This window comes from Sorex fumeus, unplaced genomic scaffold, assembly GCF_029834395.1.
Source record: "Sorex fumeus unplaced genomic scaffold, SorFum_2.1 ptg000041l, whole genome shotgun sequence".
In the NCBI taxonomy this organism is placed as follows: Eukaryota; Metazoa; Chordata; class Mammalia; order Eulipotyphla; family Soricidae; genus Sorex; species Sorex fumeus.
Genome location: NW_026606098.1, coordinates 7,625,853 through 7,646,454, shown reverse-complemented (window position 1 = coordinate 7,646,454; position 20,602 = coordinate 7,625,853). Strand labels below are relative to the sequence as shown.

Below are 20,602 nucleotides of genomic sequence, written 5' to 3'. Positions count from 1 at the left end.
CATAGTGACAGGCAGAGGCCTGGGAGATGCAGGGCAGACACCAAGGGTTGTCACTGACCCTAGAGGAAGTGCAGAGGCCAGGCCCACAGTGAGCATCCCACCAGCACACATAACACGCATTCACATACATGCTCACATGCATGCACACAAACACTATGCATGTACATACAATGCACACATCATTCATGCACAAAGATGTGTACATATGCACGTGCACACATGGATACACATATACACACACAGATGCATGCACACATGCATACACCACACATGCACACACCCATACAACACAGTGGACGCAGGAGCACCAGCAGGTTTTACCTGGAGCACTTGTCTCTGCCCCATTCCAGGTTCTCTTATTTTTCCAATTTGTATTTTTTTTTCTTTTTGGGTCATACCTGGCGATGCACAGCGGTTCCTCCTGGCTCTGCACTCAGGAATTACGCCTGGCGGTGCTCAGGGGACCATATGGGATGCTGGGAAGTGAACCCGGGTCGGCCGCATGCAAGGCAAACGGCCTACCCGCTGTGCTATCTCTCCAGCCCCTCCAGTTTGTATTTTTGGAGACACGCGGAGCATGCTCCGGGTTGAGCAGAGCTAGCCCTGCTGGTGCTCAGGGGCCAGACTTGGGGCTTTGTGCTTGCCTACAGGTGCTCTGCTGCTTCAACCACATTTCAGCCCCCCCTTTTTTCAGTTATTGTGTGTGTGTGCATGGGCACACCTGTTTCATGTGTGTGCACATGCATCTGTGTATGTGTGTATGTGCATGTGTACATGTGAGCATGTATGCACATGTATGTGTGCATGTGTGTGCTCAGGGCCTCACCGTTCACTGCAGTGACACATCTGGAGTCAGGTGAGGGCCCCTTTCTCAGGATGCTACATCCTGAGCTGCCAGGCAAGTGGGGAGACTCGGGGTTCGCCCTCCTTGATCGGCACAGGCTGTGTGACTGCTCCACCACTCTGAGCACAGACTTGGTGCAGCTTCAGCAAAAACATTCCAAGCCTGTGTAGCGGCCGGAGCAATAGCACAATGGGTAGGGCATTTGCCTTGCACGCCGCTGACCCGGCTTCGATACCCGGCATCCCATATGGTCCCCCCCAGCCAGGAGTAATTCCTGAATGCAGAGCCAGGAGTAACACCTGAGCATCGCTGGGTGTGACCCAAAAAGTTTAAAAAAAAGAAAGTCTGTGTGGGCCAGGAATGAGCCGCAGGGTCTGGGGGGCCATGCACAGGCAGCAGGACCCAGACCTTGGGTGGGAAAACTCCTGGGTCATTTTGCTGCTTGTGAGCTGAGACTCGAGCAAACAATAAAGAGGAGAGGGAGGGTGGATTCCTGTGGGGGCGGCAGGTGGCCACAGGAGGAGCAGGTCTGGGGTGCAAGAGGAGGCGGACCCTGCCCCAGCCCCCCCCTGCACCCCCCATCATCATCTCTGTACCCTGTCATCACCTGTGCCCCTTCTCTTCGTAGGCAACTGGAATTATTTTGGCTGGGGTGAACAGCAGAGTAAGTGAAACTGACTGGGGGTGGCCGAGGGGGCGGGGGCCCAGGAAGCCCGAGACACCCTGCAAGTGTCTGTGTTGGCATGTGGGGACCAGAGGGTGGGAAAGGTCTCCTGTCCCGACATGGATGTATTTGGGGGGTCCTGCTGTGTCTGGGGTGCATGCGCAAGGGGACCCGCCTGGGGAGTGTCCATCGGTCCTACCCGGCCTCAGCCCCATTGTAACTTCATTCCCTCTCCCCTGCGTCTTTTCACTTTTGTCTCCCCCTTCCTCCTTTCCTTCCTGGAAACCAAGCCAGAGACCTGTGGTAGGGAATGGGGGACCCCAGGCAGGACCCCCACCCTGGTCCTCAACTTTCCTGAGTACCAATAGCTTTCCTCTGATTTGCCCCTTGGGAAGGAGACAGCTGCGCCCCCAATCAAACGCTTTTCCTGCCTAAGGAATCTGCTGTTTCCCTTATTCCTCCTCTCACTTCTGCCTCCCGCCCTCCTTGACCTCCATGTCCTCACATCTGGGGAAGAAGATGGTGCAGGGGGGAGTTTCCTGAGACCCCAATGTAAAGCTCTTTGTCAAAGACAAGAGGCAGAAACAGATTTGACCCAAATAGGCAATGGGTGGCTGAGAAGGCCCTAGAGTGACTAGCCTACCACACACACACACACACACACACACACACACACACACACACGCATGCACACCCCCCCGTGTGTGCACATACACACATGCACACATGCCTGTGCTACACATACACACCTGTGCATGCACACCTACATACATAGGTTTGTGCATGCACATATACACATGCACACATGCCTGTGCACACACATACATATGTGTGTACTGTGCATGCACACATGCACACACATGCCTTGCATGCACATACGGACATACATACACCTGTACACGCACATACACACGTACATACACCTGTGAGTGCACATACACACATGCACACACATGTCCAAAGCAGACCCTGAGTGATGGAAGGTGGTGGACTTTAGTGGGAACAAATAATTAGTCAGAAAACGAGATTGAATCCAGCAGGAAGAGATCTGCGTCTGGCTTTTCCCTCCCTAATCCTGAAAGCTGGATCTCTGTAGCATGGCTCCAGGAGTTCGCAGGTGGGGTCTGAGAGGCCCCTCCCCCTTGGCTGTCCTCTCTCACCTCCCCGCTCTCAGATGACGACCCAGACAGTGCTGTGGATGACCGTGACAGTGACTACCGCAGTGAGACCAGCAACAGCATCCCTCCACCCTACTACACCACATCACAGCCCAACGCCTCCGTGCACCAGTACTCAGTGCGGCCGCCACCCCTGGGCTCCCGGGAGTCCTACAGTGACTCCATGCACAGCTACGAGGACTTCTCTGAGCCAAGGGCCCTCAGGTAGCCAGTGGAACAGGGACCATGTGTGCATGTGTGTGAGTTTGTGTGTGTGCATGGACACGTGTGTATGTCTGTACATGTGAGTGCACTGTGCACACATATGCCCGTGTATATGTTCGTGCATGCTCGTGCATGTGTGTTTGTGCACGTGTGTGTTTATGTGTGTACACCTGGATGCACATGTGTGTGCACACATGTATGCATGTGCGTCCATGCGTGTGTGCATGTGTTTGTGTGTAGGTGTAGGGGGAGGAAGGTAGATTTAGGGAATTGACACCCAGCTTTTCTCATAGGCATCACAATCACATCCTTTTTGTTTTGGGACCACATCCAGCAATGCGCAGGGCTTACTCCTGCTCTGCTCTCAGGAGTTACTCCTGGTGGTGATCGGGGGACCCTGTGAGGTACCAGCGATCGAATCCGGGTCAGCTGCATGCAAGGCAAATGCCCTCCCACTGTACTATCTTTCTGGCCTTCTTTCTTTTTTCTTTTTTTATTATTTTTTGTTTGTTTGTTTTTGCTTTTTGGGTTACACCCGGCGATGCACAGGAGTTACACCTGGCTCTGCACTCAGGAGTTACTCCGGGCGGAGCTCAGGGGACCATATGGGATGCTAGGAATCAAACCCGGGTCGGCCGCATGCAAGGCAAACGCCCTACCTGCTGTGCTATCTCTCCAGCCCCTCTTTTTTCTTTTTTTAAAACCAAAAATCTTGTTTGTTTAAACAAAACATCTCTTTGGAGCTGGCGCAATAGTGCAGCAGGTTCGGTTTCTGGCATCCCATCGTGTCCCCTGAGTACCACCATGAGTAATTCCTGATGCAGAACCAGGAGTAACCCCTGAGCACCACAGTGGGTGGCCTGCAAACCAAAAGAGATAAAATAAACGAAACATCTCGCAAGAAAATGCCATGAGCTTAACATAAAAGATCTGTCTTGACTTTAAGCTCTGGGATTATTCCTGGTAGGGATCCGGGGACTTTATGAGGTGCTGGGGATCGTACCTGGGTCGCCACATGCAAGATGAACACCCTCCCCACTGTGCGAGTCTAGTTCTTAGGTCCAGGATTTGGGGAGGGCCCGAGGGCACGTGGAGTAGGCCGTGTCCTCACCCGAGTCCTCGCTGTCCCACAGCCCCACAGGCAGCAGCCGCTACGCCTCTTCAGGGGAGCTGAGCCAGGGCAGCTCCCAGCTGAGTGAGGACTTCGACCCCGACGAGCAGAGCCTGCAGGGCTCCGAGCTGGACGACGAGAGGGACCGGGACTCCTACCACTCCTGCCACAGCTCCGTGAGCTGCCACAAGGACTCACCCCACTGGGACCAAGACGAGGAGCTGGATGAGGAGCTGGATGACTACCTGGAGGAGGAGCTGGAGGAGTTGGAGGAGGAGCTGGAGGAGGAGCTGGAGGAGGAGGAGGAACTGGAGGAGGAGGAAGAACTGGAAGAGGAGGAGGAGGAGGAGTTGGAAGAGGAGCTGGAGGAGGAGGAGGAGGTGCCAGATGACATCAGGGCCTATGCCCAGGAGGTGACCGTGGATGAGCCCAAGGACTTCAAGCGCATCAGCCTTCCGCCAGCTTCCCCAGAGAAAGACAAAGCCCCGGCTGTGCCCCCTGAAACCCCCGATGTGGCCCAGGTGGTTCCTGGGCCCCCTGTACCAGAAGAAGTGCCAGCAGCTGAGCGACCGGCCGACAGTGAGCCCCCCAAGGATGAGGAGAGGTAAGAGGGTGGCCATGGGGGTGTGCCGGGAGTCAGCTGCCCTTGGAAGCAGGAGTGGCTGTGGCAAGGGGTGGTTCACGGGAGGAGCTCAGTCAGGAGTCCTCAGACAGTCTGGAGCCCTCAGTGGACCCAGCCAGGGCTGAGGGCGCCCAGGGCCAGAGGTCTGTCTGTGGCAGGAAGGACAGCAAGCTGCAAAGAGACGGGGGCCAGGAGGTGGCAGCGGGCGCCAGGGACCAAGGGGTCAGAGGGAACAGGGTGGCAGGTGGAAAGGGGGACCTACAGGCTCTAAGGTCGAGGGGGAGGACAGCGAGGGTGAATGGAGAGCCAGTCCAGGCCTCACGGACTTGCCTTATTGCAGTTTCAGGCCGAGAGAGGATGAGGAAGGCCATGAGGGTCAGGACTCCATGTCCAGGGCCAAGGCCAACTGGCTGCGAGCCTTCAACAAGGTGCGGATGCAGCTCCAGGAGGTGAGCGAGGGCAGGGCCTGGCCACGCCCAGGGCCACGCCCACCACATCTCTTCTGCGGCCACGCCCACACCCTGGTCTTCCAGGGCCCCGCCCACATCTGAACGCCACGCCCATACTGCCCTGCCCCCCCCCCCCCCCAAACCGGCACGCCCATGTGTCCACTCTCCCGTTTCTTCCTTGACCTGCTCCTGGATGGCACGCCCATGCCAGTCTTTCCTGGCCACGCCCACCTGCGGAAATGACCTGGCTTCCCTATATTCTGGTGCTTTTCTGGCCTCATCTACAGATCACGTGGTCACACCCACTGATAATGCGAGAATCCCCACTCCTCAGACCCTGGTCTCTGTCCTTTTCTGTCCCCCTCTGGCTCAAGGAATTGAAGGCCAGTGACTAGTCAAGGAGTCAGGAAGGACTAGGACAGGGTCACCCAAGTCTCAGCCTGAAGCATGGTGTGTACGGGGGCCCTGCCCACTAACCGCATCTGTCCCTCTGTCCCACAGGCCCGCGGGGAAGGAGACATATCCAAGTCCCTTTGGTTCAAAGGCGGGTGAGTCCGGCCGAGAGGTGCGGGGGTGACCCTGGAGAGCTCGAGCCTCAGGCAGCTGCAGGAGGTCACACCGGGCGCCCACAGGAGGTGGGGGGGACCGTTTCCCAACCCTCCCGGCTGCCTCAAACCCCTGCTTGGCTCTCGACTCAGGGGCGCTCCTGGGAGGCCTTGAACAGAAAACCTGTAGGAATCCGCTCTCCTGCAGCCGCATGCTCAGGGCTTACTCCTGTCTCTGCGCTTTGTGCCTTGAATTCTTATGTTAAGGACTATTTTTCATGGGTTGTGTTCAACTTTTAGATAGTTAGGTTTGAGGATGCCAAAGTTTTGTCTCAGAAAGGTAATACAGTGTGGAGGGCACTTGCCTTGCATGCAACTGACCTGGGTTCAACACTCCCAGCCCCCCAAAGAGTGATCTCAGAGTGCGGAGCCAGGAATAGTCCCTGAGCACTGACCGGTATGGCTTTAAAGAAAGGGGGGGCAGAGAGATAGTACAGTGGAGATGGCACTCGCCTTCACCATGCCTGGCCCAGGTTCCATCCCTGGCATCCCATATGGTCCCCGAGCACTGCCATGAGTAATTTCCTAAGCACAGAGCCAAGAATAACCCCTGAGCATCGCTGGGTGTGGCCCCCAAACCAAAAGCAAACAAAAAACAAAAAAAGGGGTTTGGGTATTGTTTGGGGGTCATACTCAGTGATACTCAAGGGCTACTCCTAACTCAGTGCTCAGGGGACCGTGTAGTGCTGGGGATGGAGCCCAGGCCTCTGCTCTCAGCACGCTGAGCACCTCCCCGGTCTGCATTTCCAGCTTTAAGCCTCAGTTTCCCTGGATGCTTAACTTTATTTCCCTGCACATCTGCTCTCTGAGCCGCTGAGTCACCCAGTGAGGCCTGGGTCAGGAGTGCTGTCAGCTGCTCTCTGACCTAAAACACCAGACACCCCACATCTGGGCACCCCGGATCCCGCTGCCAGGTTCACGCTCCTCTGGACCGGCAGGGAAAACTTTTGTCTGCCCTGGCTCGTTACTGGAAGTCGCGACCTGTCCCGGCACTGTCGGCCTGAGGATTCCTGTCCCTTCTCACAGCCATGTTCCTCCCCCCTTAAATGAAGCCACCGAGTGAGATGTGGGTCACTCCGGTCTCCCTGCCCTGTTTTAACCCCGCTAGCTGCCAATACCCAGTCTTCCAGTGAGATCCCCTTTGGAGATCTTAAGGGAGAGCACTTTGGGGGGAGTACCACCTCAGTGGCTGGGGAGAGGAGCCCCTGCCCAGCTGACTCATCTTCCTCCTGTGGCTGCAGGCCGGGTGGCGGACTTATCATCATCGACAGCATGCCTGACATCCGCAAGCGGAAACCCATCCCCCTCGTCAGCGACCTGGTGAGCGCTGCCCCTCCGCACCGCGGCCTGGGCCACTGTCCCATGCAGGTCCACGGTAATGTCCCACCTGTGCAACTTTCCCAGCAGACCTGGGGCAGTGCCTGACTCGTGCAGCTATCCCGGGCAGACCTGGGTGAGGGGCTGATGAGGCACTCTAGAACTAACAGTCTGGTTTCTGCCCTGCATGCTGCGTGGACGCTTTAGGCCATGGTGAGTAAGGGTGGGGGTCCCCAAGTCCTCCCCAGCACTCTCCCCCACATGTGATCTTCCACTTACCCCAAGGTCCGTGGCTTTTGGGAGCCATATTGCACGATTCACAGGTGGGGGAAGAACAAGTGACACCGCCATGGTTCTTGGTGGGCAGGCAGGGGGGGAGAGCTGGTTTTGTGACTGAGTTTGGGCCTGGCAGTGGGATGGGTGCTCACAATCTGGGGTTCCTTCTCATCCGGACCCTCTGTCGCTTTCCAATCCTTTGCGGGTTCTGCTGTGGATGCGGTGGCGGTGGCGCCCTGGGGCCCCCAGTCTCTGGTGCAGTCCAGGAAAGCCGGCATCACCTCTGCCTTGGCCTCCAGCACTTTGAACAACGAGGAACTGGTATGTGCGGCACTACTTGCAGATGGGGGAGGCAGTGGGCTAAGGGTCCCTTGGCTTCCAGAGCCCCAAAGCACAGTGCCAGGCAGTTCCTGTGCTCAGAGCCGCTGATTCCAGCACGGGGGTTGGGGAGGGACGGGTTCTGCATCCACTGACCTACTCCCTCCTTCCCCGCAGAAAAACCACGTTTACAAGAAGACCCTGCAAGCCTTAATCTACCCCATCTCGTGCACGACCCCCCACAACTTCGAGGTGTGGACGGCCACCACGCCCACCTACTGCTACGAGTGCGAGGGGTTGCTGTGGGGCATCGCGCGCCAGGGCATGCGCTGCACTGAGTGTGGTGTGAAGTGCCACGAGAAGTGCCAGGACCTTCTCAACGCCGACTGCCTGCAGCGTGAGTGGGGATTGCCGGACAGTGGAGAGGGCCTTGGACAGCTGCAGGGGGCGGAGTCAGAAAGGGCGGGACTCAATGGGCAGGTCAAGGGGCGGGGCCTAGAGGGCAGGACCTATGGGAAGGCTGAGGGGGCGGGACCCAATGGGCAGCTAAAGGGGTTGAGCCTAAATGGGCGGGATCCAATAGGCAGGCAGGGGCGGGAGGGGCGGGGTCAGCGCGGGAGGGGGGGCGGGGGAAGGGGTCAGGTGTGCTCTTCTAGGGAAGAGGCAGAACTATGGTGAGAATGGGTGTGGCCAGAGAAGGGGTTGAGCAAGAAAGGTCTGGTCTCCCGGGATACAGGGCCGAGCCAGAGGCAGGGTGGCTGCACTTCGTCAGTGGATGAGTGGAGCTCTCTGAGGTGGAACAGGCATGAGCCAAGGGCTGGGGGCCGGTCCGGCCAGACCCAAATCCCTTCCTGTATGAGGGTCAGATTAGGGCATGAGAAGGTTGTACGCAGCTGACCCAGGTTCTGTCTCTGACATCCCATATGGTCCCCTGAGCACACCGGGAGTGATCCCTGAGCGCAGAACGAAGAGGAACCCCTGAGCATCCCTGGGTGTGGCCCCAAAACCAAAACCAAAAGTTAGAGGGTGGGAAAAGTGGAACAGAGGAACAGGAGGGCCAGACGGGGGAGGCATGAGGTGTGGTACAGGGTTGAGGTCATTGCCAAGGGGACCCTAAAGAGGGCTGGAGCGATAGTACAGCAGGGAGGGCGTTTGCCTTGCACGCGGCCGACCTGGGTTCGATCTCCAGCGTTCCATATGGTCCCCTGAGCAGTGCCAGGAGTAATTCTTGAGTGCCGAGCCAGGAGAAACCCCTGAGCATCACTTGGTGTGACCCAAAAAGCAAAAAGGAGGGATCCTAAAGAGGGGCAGTGGTTTCCCCAGGAGAAAACTTGGGGGTGAGGGTTAGGGTTATCTCAGAGAGGGGCAGGGGGCTCAGATAGGGGCCATAGGGGTAGTACAGTGGGCAGGACATTTGCTTTGCAAACAGTCAATCCAAGTCCCATCCCCGGCACCCCACAGTGAGCCTGCCAGGAGTGATTCCTGAGGGCGGGGCCAGGAGTAAATCTTGAGCGTCACCAGGTGTGGCCCAGCTCAGTGAGGGAGTAGCTGGGATGAGGTTTGAAGGGATCGGGAGCCAGCGGGGCCTCTAGCCCGGCAGGGAGCTGCAGCCCTCACTTTCAGAGTCTGTGGAGGGGTAGGGTGCTGGTGCGGGGCGGGTGCAGGCCTGCGATGGTGGTGCGGTGCAGAGGGGCAGGTGTCAGCCACGCACAGCAGTGCCATGCAGGGGAGCGGGCACTGGCGTGGGATGGGTGCCAGCCCAACTCAGCGGTGCCCTTGCAGGGGCGGCGGAGAAGAGCTCCAAGCATGGCGCTGAGGACCGCACGCAGAACATCATCATGGTGCTCAAGGACCGCATGAAGATCCGGGAGCGCAACAAACCCGAGATCTTCGAGCTCATCCAGGAGATCTTTGCCGTGACCAAGTCAGCACACACACAGCAGATGAAGGCCGTCAAGCAGAGCGTGCTGGACGGCACGTCCAAGTGGTCAGCTAAGATCAGCATCACAGGTGAGGCGGGCCAGGCCCCTCCATCATGCTATGGGGGACGTGGAGGTGTGCAGACCCAGAGAAAGTTCTGGGCGATCCGTCTGTCCGGGAGATGGGAACCAGGCACAAGGGACATGGTCTCAAGGACAGGACACCTGCAGTTTCCACTGTAGGCCTGCAGATGGCAGCATGGAGCACACACCTGCCAGTATCCACCCAGGGCTAACCTGGCCCCTTCCCATCCTTCACTGGCTGAGGGCTCTCTGGGAGGCCACTGGCCGGCTTGGGTACCCAGAGGCGGCGGTGGCCAGGAGACACCTCTGCCAAGTGGCCAGTGGGTGTCTGTGGTTTCCTTATCCACCCATCCCCCCAGGATTGCCAGGGAAGCCCACACCTGCTTGGTGGGCAGGATAAGCTAGGGCACTTGCTTCATGGTGCTTGTGCCTACTCTGGTGCTGGTGCTCCCCACTCACTGGCCACAGGTGCTCGTGCCATCCAGGTCCCCACAGTGTTGTGACCCGGAGGCTTCCAGACCACAGGGGCAGCAGGAATAAGCGTGTGGCACGTGGGCAACTCCTGGGATTCAGCAGAGTCTCATGCTGGCCAGGCAGCCACGCTGGCCTCGGACTTCCCCAGGACTCTGCTGACGCTTCAGCCGCCTGTGTCTGTCCTGTGTGTCTGCAGTGGTCTGTGCCCAGGGCTTGCAGGCGAAGGACAAGACGGGATCCAGTGACCCATACGTCACCGTCCAGGTTGGGAAGACCAAGAAACGAACAAAGACCATCTATGGGAACCTGAACCCCGTGTGGGAAGAGAACTTCCACTTGTGAGTGGCTCTCGCACTAGTGGGGAGTCAGCAGAGGGGGTCAGCAGAGCCCCTACAGCCCCTGACCCCTCTCGCCCACAGCGAGTGCCACAACTCCTCCGACCGCATCAAGGTGCGTGTCTGGGATGAGGATGATGACATCAAGTCCCGGGTGAAGCAGCGCTTCAAGAGGGAGTCTGATGACTTCCTAGGGCAGACCATCATCGAGGTGCGGACGCTGAGCGGCGAGATGGACGTGTGGTACAACCTGGGTGAGCCCGCGGGGATGCACAGTTTGGGGAAGAGGGGGCAGAGGGGCCGATCTGATGAAAGAGGCAGGGTCTACCATTCCCAGCCTGATGGGGAAGCCCAATCTGTTGAGGGAGGCAGGGTCTGTCATTCCCAATCTGATGAGGGAGCAGAGTCTGCCTTTCCCAATCTGCTGGAGGAAGTCCAGTCAGCTCAGGAGGCAGGATCCATGGAACCCAAATTTGATGAGTGAGGGAGGCAGGATCTGTGGACTCCGATCTAATGAGGGAGGCAAGGTCTGAGAGTCCCAATCTGATGGAGGAGGCCAGGTCAGGCCTGGGCCCCAATCTGATGTCAGAGTAGGCTGTATGGATCCTTACCTAACAGAGGGGGTGGGGCCAATGAGTCTAAGCTGAGGGGACAGAAAAAGAAAAACAGTCTGAGGGACGCCGCAAGGCCCAGGAGCTGTGGCTTGCTGAGAAAAAATATATAGGCTCCTTCCTGATGGGGGAGGCAGGAAGCAAGACTTGGAGCTCCTAGTCTGAGAAGAGAGGCACTGCCCAGTAGCGCTCAGAGTCCATCCTGCGACGCTTGGTCTGCTGGGGAAGGCAGGGCCCAGGGCCTCTCACCTGAAGAGGAAGGCGCACCCTGGAACTTCCCAGCGCACTCTGCTAGGAAGCAGAGGTGGATGGAAAAGCAGGCCCGAGGCAGTAGCCGGGGCCTCTCCGGAGGTCAGGGCCAGGGTCAGCAAGCAGTGCTGCATGCCACCTCCCTCCTTTCGCTCCCGCAGACAAGCGCACAGACAAGTCAGCCGTGTCAGGCGCCATCCGGCTGCACATCAGTGTGGAGATCAAAGGCGAGGAGAAGGTGGCTCCCTACCATGTGCAGTACACCTGCCTGCACGAGGTGAGGCTTGCCCTCCCAGCACCTGACAGCAAAATTCCTCCTCACCCATCATGGCCCAGTGCCCTGCCCCCTCCCCTGGGAAACTTGCCAGGATCTCAGCACTGGGTGCCTCCATCTGTCCCAACCCCGACAAGGGAGAGCTATTCAGCTCTTCACCTGGGTGCTCCTGGACAGAACCCCCTTATTGAATGAATAAATGATACTGAGTGACTAGGCAAAAGGAGGGAGGGATACATGGAGGGCCAGTCAGGTGGGTGTATGGTTGGGCCCTTGGAGTTCCAATGAGTTGACAGGGTCAGGGGGACTAGGGAGTACTTAGACGATGGGTCCGTAGAGCTTGGAAAGATGGGGGGTAAGGGAGATAGATGGGTGGACGTGTGGGTCCATTAACAGATGAGTTGGAAGGTGGGTTTGAGGGTAGTTGGGTGGGAAGATGGATGGGTGATGGATCGGGGGGTGGGAGGATGGATGGGTGATGGATCAGGGGGGGTGGGCGGATGGATGGGTGATGGATCGGGGGGGTGGGCGGATGGATGGGTGATGGATCAGGGGGGGTGGGCGGATGGATGGGTGATGGATCAGGGGGGGTGGGCGGATGGATGGGTGATGGATCAGGGGGGGTGGGCGGATGGATGGGTGATGGATCGGGGGGGGTGGGCGGATGGATGGGTGATGGATCGGGGAGTGGGAGGATGGATGGGTGATGGATCGAGGGGTGGGAGGATGGATGGGTGATGGATCGGGGGGTGGGAGGATGGATGGGTGATGGATCGGGGGGGTGGGCGGATGGATGGGTGATGGATCGGGGAGTGGGAGGATGGATGGGTGATGGATCGAGGGGTGGGAGGATGGATGGGTGATGGATCGGGGGGGTGGGCGGATGGATGGGTGATGAATCGGGGAGTGGGAGGATGGATGGGTGATGGATCAGGGGGGGTGGGCGGATGGATGGGTGATGGATCGGGGAGTGGGAGGATGGATGGGTGATGGATTGAGGGGTGGGAGGATGGATGGGTGATGGATCGGGGGGTGGGAGGATGGATGGGTGATGGATCGGGGGGTGGGAGGATGGATGGGTGATGGGGGGGTGGGAAGATGGATGGGTGATGGATCGGGGGTGGGCAGATGGATGGGTGATGGCAGATGGGACCTGAAACGCTGGACGTTGGCCGCTGGGTGGGTCGTGAGTGGGTGAGGGAACCCGCGAGGCTGCAGGGAGACTCGACACACCTCCGCCTGGGCCTGGCCCTGCCGTGCTTCCCAGCACTCACTGGCTCCTCCTGCGGCCACAGAACCTGTTCCACTTCGTGACGGATGTGCAGAACAATGGGGTGGTGAAGATCCCAGACGCCAAGGGGGATGACGCATGGAAGGTTTATTACGACGAGACGGCGCAGGAGGTGGTGGACGAGTTCGCCATGCGCTACGGTGTTGAGTCCATCTACCAGGCCATGACGTGAGGCGCGGGTGGGCGTGGGTGGCCCCCTGGGGTCCAGGGCGGTCCAGGCAGATGAGAGCCAGGGTGAGGAGCAGAGGTGTGCCAGGGGGCACAGGAGGGACCTAGGGAGGAGGCTGGAGTGAGAGCATAGCAGGAAGGGCGCTGACCTTGCCAGCTGATGATCCCAGCCTGCCAGGAGTGACTCCTGAGTATTGCTGGGTGTGGCTTCTCTCCCTAAATCTCCCCCAAGCAGAAAAAGGCAGGAGCAGGGGCTGCTGGGGTCAGGCTGTCTGCCCGGGGGTGTCAGGCCCAGCGCCCCTGTTCCCCCAGGCACTTCGCCTGCCTGTCCTCCAAGTACATGTGCCCGGGGGTGCCGGCCGTCATGAGCACGCTGCTGGCCAACATCAATGCCTACTATGCGCACACGGCTGCCTCCACCAACGTGTCCGCCTCCGACCGCTTCGCTGCCTCCAACTTTGGGGTCAGTCCCGGGGATGGGGGCCTGGGATCAGTTCCCGTGGGGATGGGGCTGGGTGAGGGATGGGGGCCCTGACTTGTGTGTCTGCTAAGTCCTTGCCCTCTGCTGGCCTTGCCCATGCTGGGGACTGTGCTGGTGGCTTGGGGCATGCTGGCCAGCGGCCATGTCCCTGCCGTCCCCAGAAAGAGCGCTTCGTGAAACTCCTGGACCAGCTCCACAACTCCCTGCGCATCGACCTGTCCATGTACCGGGTAAGACGTGTGGCCACCCCTGAGACCTGCGAGCTGCAGTGACCGGGCCCCGCGTCTCCCCTAAAACACTGACCCCCCCATCACCCAACAGAACAACTTCCCTGCTAGCAGCCCGGAGCGGCTGCAGGACCTGAAGTCCACCGTGGACCTGCTCACCAGCATCACCTTCTTCCGCATGAAGGTCCAGCCCCCACTCCTCGCCGCGGTCCACCCCACCCCAACGTGCCGCGCCCCCCCCCCCCCCCCGCTCGACTTGCTGTGCCCCGCTCCGCCCCGCCCCGCTGTGCCTCAACCCCCACCCCAGCCCAGCTGTGACCCCTCCCCGCCCCGCCCTCCCTGATGCCCGGCCATGCCTCCGTCCCTCCAGGTTCAGGAGCTGCAGAGCCCGCCGCGTGCCAGCCAGGTGGTGAAGGACTGCGTGAAGGCGTGCCTGAACTCCACCTACGAGTACATCTTCAACAACTGCCATGAGCTCTACAGCCGCGAGTACCAGGCTGACCCGGTGAGCAGGCGGGGGCCACGGCTGAGGCACCCACAGGCCGCCGGCCCTCGGTGCTGGACACTGCTCTGCCCCTCTGCGGCCTCGCTTGGCTCTGGGGGGGCCTGCGGGAGACAGCGGCGTTCCTGATCTCGGCTTCTCTGACTCAGTTTACTGAGATCACCCCATTCGTGCTTCAGATCGGAAAGTCCACAGGATGCTCCTGAGCTGGGTCATTAGCCCTGTCCTGGGGCGGGGGGATCCTGGGTTTCTGTTTTGTTTGGCTTTGGGGCCACACCCCCGGGTGCTGGGGCTGAGTCATGGCTTTGCACTCGGGGATCACTCCTAGTGATGCTCAGGGGGCCCTGCGGGACTCCAGCACCCTCCCTGCTGTCCCATCAATCTGACCTCCAGGGCTGACCGTCCCCTTAGCCCCCCTTCTGCTAGGTGGGAGCACTTTGGGTGGAGTCAGTCTGGCTTGGAGCCAAGTGAGCTGAGATCCCCTCTCCCTGCTGACTTGGGCTCAGGAGTGAATAAAGAGCCGCTTGGCCCTCCACCCCCGCCCAGACCCGGCTCCCATTCAGTCCTGTGGCCCGACTCAGTAGCACCCGATCCTGCCCTCCCACGAGCAGAGCAGAGCTGAACTGGGTCTGAGTTCCCAGCTGCCCACATGGGGGTCGCTGCTGCCCACGGCGGGTGGGCTGGTACCCTCACCCCAGGGGTGCAGAGCCCACCACCCGCCCACCAGGGTCAGGCGCCCCCTCATCTCAAGCTCCCGGGGCTCATCTGAGCCAAGTTCGTCGGGGCCGTGTGTCCCGAGACCCGTTGCCGTCCTCTCCATCCCTTGGCTGAGGGCTCAGGCTCTGCGCTTCCCTTGGGCTTTGTCAGGGTGCGGGAAGCCCTCTGTGGGTGGGCTCACATGAGTTCAGTCCCTCCACACAAGCCCCCCGCCGCGCCCCCTGAACCGCCCCTGCCCCAGCCCCAGGAGCCCCATCTCCCCTGCTCCTTGCAGGCGAAGAAGGGGGAGGTTCCCCCGGAGGAGCAGGGCCCCAGCATCAAGAACCTGGACTTCTGGTCCAAGCTCATCACCCTCATCGTGTCCATCATTGAGGAGGACAAGAACTCGTACACGCCGTGCCTCAACCAGTGCGTCTGCGCTGGCGCCCCAGTGGGCCAGCGGCCAGGCCTGCGGGAGCATGCTCATGCATTGCATGCGTGTGTGTGCATGCATGTGTGTGTGCCTGCGGGAGCATGTGTGTGCCTGTGCGAGTGTGCTTGTGTGTGTGTGTGTGCCTGCAGGAGCATGTGTGTGCATGTGCAAGTGTGCTTGTGTGTGTGTGTGCCTGCGGGAGCATGCATGTGTGTGCCCGCATGTGTGTATGTCTGCAGGAGTGTGTGTGTGCATGCATGTGTGCCTGTGGGAGCATGTTTGTGTGCCTGCGATCATTCGTGTGTGCCTACATGAGTGTGTATGCATGTTTGTGTGCCCGCTTGAGTGTGCATGTGTGGATGTGTGTATATATGTAAGTACATGCATGTTTGTGCCTGCCTGAATGCGTATGTTCATGTGTATGTACGTATGCGTTCCTGTGTGAGCATGTGTGTGCCTGTGTAAGCATGCTTGTGCCTGTGTGAGCGTGTATGCATGTGTGCCTGCGTGAGTGTATGTATGTGTGAATTTGTGTATCTATGTGTGTGCTTGAGTGTGTGTGCATGTGTATGAATGTGTGTGTGCGCATGTGTGAGCATGTGTGTGTTACTGTGTGTATGTGCCTGAAGACTCACATCATTTGGTGCTTTGATGACTGCGTCCAGTTGCTTTGTAGCTTTTGGGTCTGTGGAGCAGCTGTCCCACAGGTGGTCTCATAGGGTCACCTAGGCACCGTTTGCAAAAGCAGACTTGAAAATGTGGGACAAGAGAGTCCAGTGGGTCGAGAATTTGCCCTACAGAACCAAAAGCATGAAACAGTGCACACGTGCACCGTTACTGGAGCATTTTATACATGTTGACCCATGTGGCTGTGTATGTGGCCATGTGCTTTTGTACATGTTCAGAGCCACGAGTCACAGTAGATCGTGTGCAGGTATTTACTGGTGCTCAGTGCTATGTGAGTGGTTTTACAGGAAAATTGCCTTATATTCCCAAGGTATGTTGGAGGGTTTTGTTGTTTTTGTTTTGGGCCCACACGCAGCAGTGCTCAGAGCTGACTCCTGGCTCTGTACTCAGGGATAATTTCCGGTGGTGCTCAGGGAACCATAAGGGGTGCCAGGGATGAAACCTGGGTCAGGTGTGTGCAAGGCCAGCGCCCTCTCTGTGTGAGGCCTAAACGCAGGCTCCTCAGAAGCCATGACAAGCTACAGCTATCATTAAGTCTCACCTAGGCCTCAGTTTCTGTTTCCCCAGAGCGGAACTGCAGTTTCTGGTAAACTCCCAATTGAGTAATTCACCTAGATAAGAAACTGGGCAGTTAGATCTGACCAGTTATGAGGGGTCACTGCATCCTTCTTGAAAAGAACCACAGACCATTACTGGTACCTCCTGTCTAATTGCTGACCACTATTGTAATAGGGCAATGCTGAAAATAGACCAGTATAGGGTCTGGAGAGATAGCATAGCGGGTAGGGTGTTTGCCTTGTACGCAGCCGACCCGGGTTCGATTCCCAGCACCCCATATGGTCCCCTGAGCACCAGGAGTAACTTCTGAGTGCAGAGCCAGGAGTGACCCCTGTGCATCGCCAGGTGTGACCCAAAACGCAAAACAACAAGAACAACAACAAAACCAGTATATAAACTGCTCCTCAACTAAACCCTATATAAACTGCTTGTGAGTTGGAGTCGGGGTCCTTGTCAAGATTCCACTGCATTGGATGAGTTCGCAGTTGGGGATCTGAAACAACACCCACTGTCCTGTCCCTCCAGCCCAGATACCCTTAGTAGATGGGGGTCCTTTTGTGTATCGCTATGGTCTGAGGCTCAGCCACGTAACTGAGGACAATCAAGAGCGTTGTGTGTCTCGCAGTCATCTCTGCTGTGTCCAGTGTTGGTCTGTGGATTATTTGTGCAGTTGTCGGTGTTGGCCAATAAGCTGTTGTGTTTTATCTTCCTGAGATGAAGGCTAAAGGGCTTCCAATTCTGGGCAGTGAAATCAAGCGTGGGTGCAGGAGAGGGGAGGACGATGGTCGGTGATGAATGAGAGGTGGGTGGGTGGACTGGAAGGATGGATGGATGGGAGGATGAATGCGTGAGTGAGTGAACGGATGAAGAGTGAACCGAGGGGTGGACGGATGGATGGTGACATGGCAGAGATGTGGACGAATGCTTGGAGGGGCAGAGGGAGGATGGGAGGGAGGATGGGAGGGTGGAAGGATGGAAGGGGGAGGGAGGGAGGACGGAGGGGTGGGGGTAGAGGGGTGGTGGAATGGTGGACAGTGGGTGGGGGCTCAGGGTGCCATGGGACCTGGCAGTCAGCGTCTATGCAGGCACTTGCATGCAGTCCCCCGCCTGCACACACCGCCCATGGCGAGGACGCGCCCAGCCCCATCCTCAGTGCCCCCCTACCCCGCCCAGGTTTCCACAGGAACTGAACGTGGGCAAAATCAGCGCCGAGGTTATGTGGAGCCTGTTTGCCCAGGACATGAAGTACGCCATGGAGGGTGAGTGCCTGCCAGGCCCCTCAGCCCCTTCGCAGTCCTGGGCACGCACAGAGCCCTGAACTCTCTCCCCTACGTTCCTGCCCCCCCGCCACCCCCCCCCCCCCCCGCAGAGCACGACAAGCACCGACTGTGCAAGAGTGCCGACTACATGAACCTGCACTTCAAGGTCAAGTGGCTGTACAACGAGTATGTGGCTGAGCTGCCCGCCTTCAAGGACCGTGTGCCCGAGTACCCCGCGTGAGTGACCTCGCAGGGTCCCCAGCACCCCACCAGGATTGAGTCCTGGGCACCCCCAGGTGTGGCCCCAAACCAGAGCAGCAGTGGAGAGAATCCGAGTCGGGCGTGTGGGGCTCCTGGACCCTCCTGCCAAGCTGGCCCTGGGCCTGGTCCCAGGTTTGTTTCAGGGGTAGAGGCAGGCGAGGCCTGAGAGGGGGCGTCCTGTGGGGGCGGGGGCCCAGGAAGCAGCGCCCCAGCCCAGATCGCCGCCCAGTGGTTTGGGTGTTTGGTTTTGGGGGGCTGGAGCCATACCCGGTGGTGCTCAGGGATCACTCCTGGCAGGGTTGGCTGTCTGCCAGCCCAACCCCGCACCTGGCCCTGTGCTGACCCCGGCCCTTTCTAGGTGGTTCGAGCCCTTCGTCATCCAGTGGCTGGACGAGAACGAGGAGGTGTCTCGTGACTTCCTGCATGGGGCACTGGAGCGGGACAAGAAGGACGGGGTGAGCCGCTGCCCTGCTGCCCGGTCCTGTCCCGCTCTGCTCCAGGCCTCGGGCTCGCCCGTGTCCGACGGACCCTGAGCTCGGGCCAGCAGGCATGCGCACGCCCAGGAGATTATCAGCTCACCCATACGCGCCTTCAGTTCCGCTCAGAACTGGACGCATGGAGCAGGGCCTGGGCACGCGGGGGCCGCCGTGGGTCTTGCTCTGGGTCTGGAGAGTTTTCCCAGACACTCACTCCCTCCTCCCCCTGCCCACAGTTCCAGCAGACCTCGGAGCACGCACTGTTCTCCTGCTCCGTGGTGGACGTCTTCTCCCAGCTCAACCAGAGCTTCGAGATCATCAAGAAGCTCGAGTGTCCGGACCCGCAGATCGTGGGCCACTACATGAGGCGCTTTGCCAAGGTGGGGCCTTGTGGGTCAGGACAGGACGGGCTGGGTTGTGGGGGCGCTCAGTGGGGGGAGGGTTCCTGGGCAGTGCTGAGGCTGGCCTACCCCCAGATCCTGAGCTGACCTGCGTGCCTGGGGTCCCTGGCCTGGCCCAGGCTGGCTTGGAGCTGGGACAGAGGAACCATGTGGGTCTCTTCTAGAGCCATCAGGGCCCTTCTGGGAGGCAGCGAGGGCCCAGGGGGCATTGGTCACTCCGAGCACAGGGCCAGGGACAGCCCCGAGCACTGCTGATGGTGGCCCTGAGCCGCGGAAACCAATTGTCTCCCCACCGTGATGCCACCCCGGCCCCCCGCCCTCCTTGGGAGCAGAGCGGGGTTCAGGCCCAGGGCACTAGTGAGGCTCCAGAGCGGTGACGAGCCTCTGAACCGCCCCTCACAGTCCCCTGTGCCCCCCAGACCATCAGCAACGTCCTCCTGCAGTACGCGAGCATCGTGTCCAAGGACTACGCCTCCTACTGCTCCAAGGATAAGGAGAAAGTGGTGACCTGCGGCGGCCCCTCCACCCCACGCCCCTCCTGACCACATCATCCAGCCCTGCACAACCCCCCCCTCACCTAGCCCTGCCCCCCACAGCCCCTCCTGACCCACCCCTGCCCTGACCCCATCATCCAGCCCTGCACACACCCCCTTCTGACCAGCCCCGCCCCCCACAGCCCCTTCAGCCTCACCCCTGCCCCCAACAGCCCCTCCAGACCCACCCCTGCCCCAACTGAATCATCCAGCCCGACATACATCCCTGTCCTGACCCAGCCCTGGCCCCCACATCCCCTCCAGCCCCACCCCTGCCCCCATCCCATCATCCGGCCATGCACACATCCCTGTCCTGACCCAAGCCCTGCCCCCATACCAAACCCCACCTGCCCGTGATCGTGTCCCCCTCCCTCGCCCTGCTCCCCTGCCTCCCTGCCCACACCCCCAGGCCCCCCAGGCCCCACTGCCTGTGCATGCTGGCCCCAGTCTGCATGTGTCTGTGACTCCGAGTGTTGGAGGTTGGGTGGGGGGTCTGCAGATGAGGGAACTGCCTTTCCCGCCCCTATGTGGGAGTAGGAGATTGTGGGAGTGTCCCGGGCCCCTGCATGTCGACCCAGTGGGGGGTGATCTTCCTTCTGCCTCCCTGTTCCCAGAGGAAAGCCCCTCCCTGCCCCCCAGACTGATTCCTCAGCTCACTCCGCGGACCCCCAACTCGGACCCCTGGCCGTGGCGCGGGGCGGGGAGCAAGGGGAAGGGGCCCTGTGCCCTAACCGCCCTCCTCACTCTCCCCTCAGCCCTGCATCCTCATGAACAACACGCAGCAGCTCCGGGTGCAGCTGGAGAAGATGTTTGAAGCCATGGGCGGGAAGGAGGTAAGGCGGGGGAGGAGAGTGGACCCTCGGGGAGCCGTGGGATGGAGGAGGTGGACCCTGCAGCCACCCCCTCTCTTGCAGCTGGACGCGGAGGCCAGCGACACCCTGAAGGGGCTGCAGGTGAAGCTGAACAACGTCCTGGACGAGCTCAGCCGCGTGTTCGCCACCAGGTGTGCCCCCCAGCAGTAGGGTCCGGGGCACATCTGGGAGGGAGGGAGGCCCTGGGGGAGGGGCCGGGGGAGGGTCTAGGGGAGGGGTCTGA

The 20,602-nt window shown here is 59.7% G+C and overlaps 1 protein-coding gene across 4 annotated transcripts in view; it reads left to right on the top strand.

Moving 5' to 3' along the window:
- UNC13A (unc-13 homolog A) overlaps positions 1-20,602 on the top strand; it is a 43,387-nt gene that overhangs the window by 8,418 nt on the left and 14,367 nt on the right. For 2 of the 4 annotated variants that reach the window (XM_056119830.1, XM_056119828.1), the window contains exons 8-32: positions 1,473-1,508; positions 2,683-2,890; positions 4,024-4,605; positions 4,964-5,072; positions 5,574-5,620; positions 6,919-6,997; positions 7,520-7,591; positions 7,766-7,985; positions 9,371-9,598; positions 10,262-10,403; positions 10,485-10,654; positions 11,422-11,537; positions 12,830-12,993; positions 13,306-13,456; positions 13,636-13,704; positions 13,796-13,885; positions 14,072-14,206; positions 15,195-15,328; positions 17,751-17,836; positions 17,947-18,073; positions 18,456-18,552; positions 18,810-18,953; positions 19,394-19,477; positions 20,263-20,340; positions 20,422-20,510. In XM_056119830.1, coding sequence (XP_055975805.1) covers positions 1,473-1,508; positions 2,683-2,890; positions 4,024-4,605; positions 4,964-5,072; positions 5,574-5,620; positions 6,919-6,997; positions 7,520-7,591; positions 7,766-7,985; positions 9,371-9,598; positions 10,262-10,403; positions 10,485-10,654; positions 11,422-11,537; positions 12,830-12,993; positions 13,306-13,456; positions 13,636-13,704; positions 13,796-13,885; positions 14,072-14,206; positions 15,195-15,328; positions 17,751-17,836; positions 17,947-18,073; positions 18,456-18,552; positions 18,810-18,953; positions 19,394-19,477; positions 20,263-20,340; positions 20,422-20,510 — 3,457 coding nt within the window. Of the gene's footprint in view, positions 1-1,472; positions 1,509-2,682; positions 2,891-4,023; positions 4,606-4,963; positions 5,073-5,573; positions 5,621-6,918; positions 6,998-7,201; positions 7,208-7,519; positions 7,592-7,765; positions 7,986-9,370; positions 9,599-10,261; positions 10,404-10,484; positions 10,655-11,421; positions 11,538-12,829; positions 12,994-13,305; positions 13,457-13,635; positions 13,705-13,795; positions 13,886-14,071; positions 14,207-15,194; positions 15,329-17,750; positions 17,837-17,946; positions 18,074-18,455; positions 18,553-18,809; positions 18,954-19,393; positions 19,478-20,262; positions 20,341-20,421; positions 20,511-20,602 lie in introns of all 4 variants that reach the window. The other 2 variants (XM_056119827.1, XM_056119829.1) reach the window with 2 other exon arrangements.